General features: G+C 48.9%; 1 protein-coding gene across 1 annotated transcript; it reads right to left on the reverse strand.

Moving 5' to 3' along the window:
- Window positions 1-489: 489 nt before the first annotated feature.
- LOC119961524 (zinc finger protein 239-like) lies at window positions 490-1,324 on the reverse strand (the record flags this gene model as incomplete). Its single annotated transcript, XM_038788857.1, has 1 exon — window positions 490-1,324. A coding segment is annotated over one exon (675 nt), but the record flags the coding sequence as incomplete, so codon positions are not given.
- Window positions 1,325-4,223: the final 2,899 nt, after the last annotated feature.

Raw genomic sequence — 4,223 nt, forward strand, 5'->3', positions numbered from 1 at the left:
GGCCCCACATGACAGTGTCCCGGATGAGCAGATTCTTCAGCGTGGAGGACAGATGTATAAAGTGTCTGAAAGGACCGGCAGACCATGTCCATATGTTTTGGGCGCGTCCAAAACTGAGGAGATACTGGCAGGGGTTCGAGGACGTCATGTCCAGAGTATTGAACACGAGGGTGGCAATGAGTCCAGAGGTGGCGATTTTTGGGTTTTCAGGGGCCCCGGAAGTCCAGGGGGAGAAAGAGGGTCGTTGTTAGGGTTCGCCCAGAGATGGCAACCATTTATTGACTTATTTGCAGATAATTAATCGTCAGCAGGGCGGGGGGGGTTAGGGTAATGTAGTATAGGGGGTCATTTAGACAGATCTGGGGTGGGTTACAGCAATTGCACTATGTACTTTGTTTACTGTACAGTCCTTTTGTTTTCATGTTCTGTAATTCTACTGTTTACAATGCCGGAAAATGCCTCATTAAAATTGTTTGATTAAAAAAAATGTTTCAACACACTGCGCATTTAACACAAATCGAATTTATTTGACTTTTAGCCAGAATATTAGCCCCTGTAAATGGGCTGGAGTTTGTTATCAGCAGAAAGAGACCTAAATGAACATGGTTCAGTCCTGAATGTGAGGAACAGCAAAACCCAATCATTATGGTTACTTGTGGCTTCGTTGGTGTCTCCGCAGGGAGGGTAACTGAGTGAATCCCTTCCCACACACGGAGCAGGTGAATGGCCTCTCTCCAGTGTGAACTCGCTGGTGTCTCTGCAGACTGGATAACTGTTTGAATCCCTTCCCACACTGAGAGCAGGTGAATGGCCTCTCTCCAGTGTGAACTCGCTGGTGTCTCTGCACACTGGATAACTGAGTGAATCTCTTCCCACACTGAGAGCAGGTGAGTGGCCTCTCCCCAGTGTGAACTCGCTGATGTGTCTGCAGGACGGATGACTGTGTGAATCCCTTCCCACACTTGGAGCAGGTGAATGGCCTCTCCCCAGTGTGACTTCGCTGATGTACAGTGAGGTGAGATTTGTGTCTGAACCCAGTCCCGCAGTAAGAGCACCTAAACGGTCTCTCGTCGGTGTGAACACGTTGATGGCACATTAGATTCCCAGAACTTTTGTAGCACTTCCCGCAGTCTGGACATTGAAACGGTCTCTCATCAGTGTGAACTCGCTGGTGACTCAGCAGGTTGGATGACTTAGTAAATCCCTTCCCACACTTGGAGCAGGTGAATGGTCTCTCCCCAGTGTGAATTCGCTGGTGATTCTGCAGGACCGTTAACTGAGTAAATCCCTTCCCACACTTGGAGCAGGTGAATGGTCTTTCCCCAGTGTGACTGCGTCGATGAGTTTCCAGCTTGGATGGGTGAGTGAATTCTTTCCCACAGTCCGCACATTTCCACGGTTTCTCGTCCGTGCGGCTGCATTTCTGTCTCATGGGGCCCGATGACGTGTACGGGTTCTCCCCACTGTGAACAATGCTTCTTCCTTCCATGTTCAAAATCTGCTGATATTCAGGATATGATAAATTGAGGGCTCTGTCAGATCCTAATGTGATGCTTGGTTTGAGTTTCCAGACTTTGAAGCCTCCCCTTAGAACACCCTGTGAAACTGATTAAAAAGAGAAAATAGGGAGTGAGAGAGAACCCACAAAAACACAAAAGCAGGTTGTGAAATTGAGCTGAATGAATCTGGTCATTTGTGGGGCCGGCACAGGGAAAAAGTGACCATGAAAACAGCTGGATTGTCATAAACACCCAACTGGCCTCTTTGGGAGGAGAGAGAAAGAGGTGAAGAGGGATTTTGTATATCTACAAGACATAATAAGAGAGTAGTTGGCAAAGCAAATTCGATCTGAGCTTCAACAAGAGTAATATTGATACTGAAACTATGCACCTGGTGGCACGGTGCTTAGCACTGCTGCCTCACAGTGCCAGGGACCCGGGTTCAATTCCGGCCTTGGTGACTGTCTGTGTGGAGTTTGCACTTTCTCCCCGTGTCTGCGTGGGTTTCCACCCAGTGCTCAGGTTTCCTCCAACAGTCCAAAGAAGGGAAAGTTAGGTGGATTGGCCTTGATAAATTGCCCCTTAGTGTCCAGGGATGTGCAGGTTAGGTGGGGCTATGGGGTTACAGGGACAGGGTAGGGGTGTGGGCTTAGGCAGTGTGCCCTTTCAGAGAATCAGTGCAGACTTGATGAGCCGAATGGCCTCCTTCTACACTGTGGGAATTCTATGGTTCCAATTCTATCCTGTGAATCTTTATAAAGCTCGGGTGTAGAAGTCAACTATTTCCTAACACACCTAATAGGTAAAAGATAGCTATTTAGGATAAATATTAAGCCCCAGTTTTACCCATTTTAAATGAAGGATTTCAACACTCTCATAACCTCAGGTCATCTCAAAACATCCAGCTTACAAAACAGAATCCTTTTTACTGTCCTAATGATTTTCCATAGACCCAGAATTAATATTTTTACTGCCCGAATCATGTTCCAGAGTCACGCAAATACTTTTTACTGTCCCAATGATTTTCTAGACACCCAGGTATGAATCTCAACATGGCAGAAGGTAAAATTTGAATTCATTGAAAGTTTACTGATGACCATGAAACCATTGTTGGTTGTTGCAAAGACCCATCTGGTTTATTCCTGTCCTTCAGTGAAGGAAATCTTCTATCCTTACCTGGTCTGGCCTACATGTGACTCCAGATCCACAGTCAGCTGGTTGAACCTTCAAATACTCCCTGAGATACACTCAGTTCAAGGGCAATTAGGGCTGGGCAGTGAATGCTGGCCCAGCCAGCGACACCCACATCCCGTGAATGAATAGAAAAGAAAATCTGCCATCCTTACCTGGCCGACACGATTCCAAACCACAGCAATGTGGTTGACTCTTTAAATGCCCTCTGAGATGGCCGAGCCAGTCACTCGGTTTGAGGGAAATTAGGGATGGGCAATAAATGTTGGCCCAGCCAGTGACTCCCACAAATGATTAAAATAAAATCCTGGAGACTCCAGTCAATCAATCCGGGAGAGTTGGCAACCGGTCCAGGCTGGCAGCGCATGCGCCCTGTGACACCTTGTCCTCTGTAAAGATGGCAGCCAGTAACCCGTACCAGCCTCCCCGGACAGGCGCCGGAATGTGGCGACTAGGGGCTTTTCACAGTAACTTCATTGAAGCCTATTTGTGACAATAAAGCGATTTTCATTTTTCATTTCACCGCTCAGCTCTCACTCTGTTCGATGCTGTTTAAGACGGGACCGTTAACATTTTCCTCGGGAGTTGAAGCCTCCACAGGGTATTTATGAAGCCTCCCGGCTCACTCCGCAGCTTCTATTGCTCCCCGGCCACCCACCGGCTCCAATCCTGAAAGTCGCTCCATTGTTTCTTTCCCGCTCCTCGCACCGTCAGCGACAACAGAACCGCGCATGCGCCAATCACAGCCTGAACCGTCACAATGCCCGGGGAGTGATTGGCGACGGCTCTGGAACAATAGGAACAGAGGGGGTGGGTCTGGAAGACCAGACACGAGCGGCTGGTCCTCCAGGCAATGGGAGTGAATGAGGGCGGGACTGGACTGTGAGTGAAGCATGCGCAGTGCGGGTGATGGGCAGATGGGTCCACAATGGGTAAAGGGGGGGATGGCGGGGCGCAGGGTCCGATGGGTGGACAGAGAGGCTCCGGAAACCCCGGGAATAAACTGAGTGGATCCCTCCCCCCCCCCCCCCCGTTTACACCGAGCGGGGCCGCAGCCCCCAGATCAATGACGAGCAGCTTTGTATCAGGTTGGCCATTGGTTCCAGAGGTTGTTCCCTGGTCGCCAGCATCACCTCTTTATCAGTGAATCATTGAATGGTCACAATACAGACTGAGGCCATTCAGCCCGTCCTGTCTGTGCTGGCTCTCTGTGCCAGAGCAAATCAGCTCCTCCCACTCCCTTGTCCTTTCACCAACAAGACCAGCAGCAAATATTCCCCATCCACAGTTACCTGTGGAGAAGATGATGTTTGACCTTCTTGAATCGCTGCTGTCTGTGTGGTGAAGGTGCTCCCACAATGCTGGAGTTACAGGTTATTCACCCAGTGATGATGAACGAACAGTGATACATGTTCAAATCAATAACAATGTGTATTTATATAGCGCCCTTCAACTAATGGACCATTCTGAGGTGCTCCATGGGTGGGTTAAAAAGCAATATTTGACACAGTCATATAAGGAGATAAGAGGCAG

The sequence above is a fragment of the Scyliorhinus canicula genome, unplaced genomic scaffold, assembly GCF_902713615.1.
Source record: "Scyliorhinus canicula unplaced genomic scaffold, sScyCan1.1, whole genome shotgun sequence".
Classification (NCBI taxonomy): Eukaryota; Metazoa; Chordata; class Chondrichthyes; order Carcharhiniformes; family Scyliorhinidae; genus Scyliorhinus; species Scyliorhinus canicula.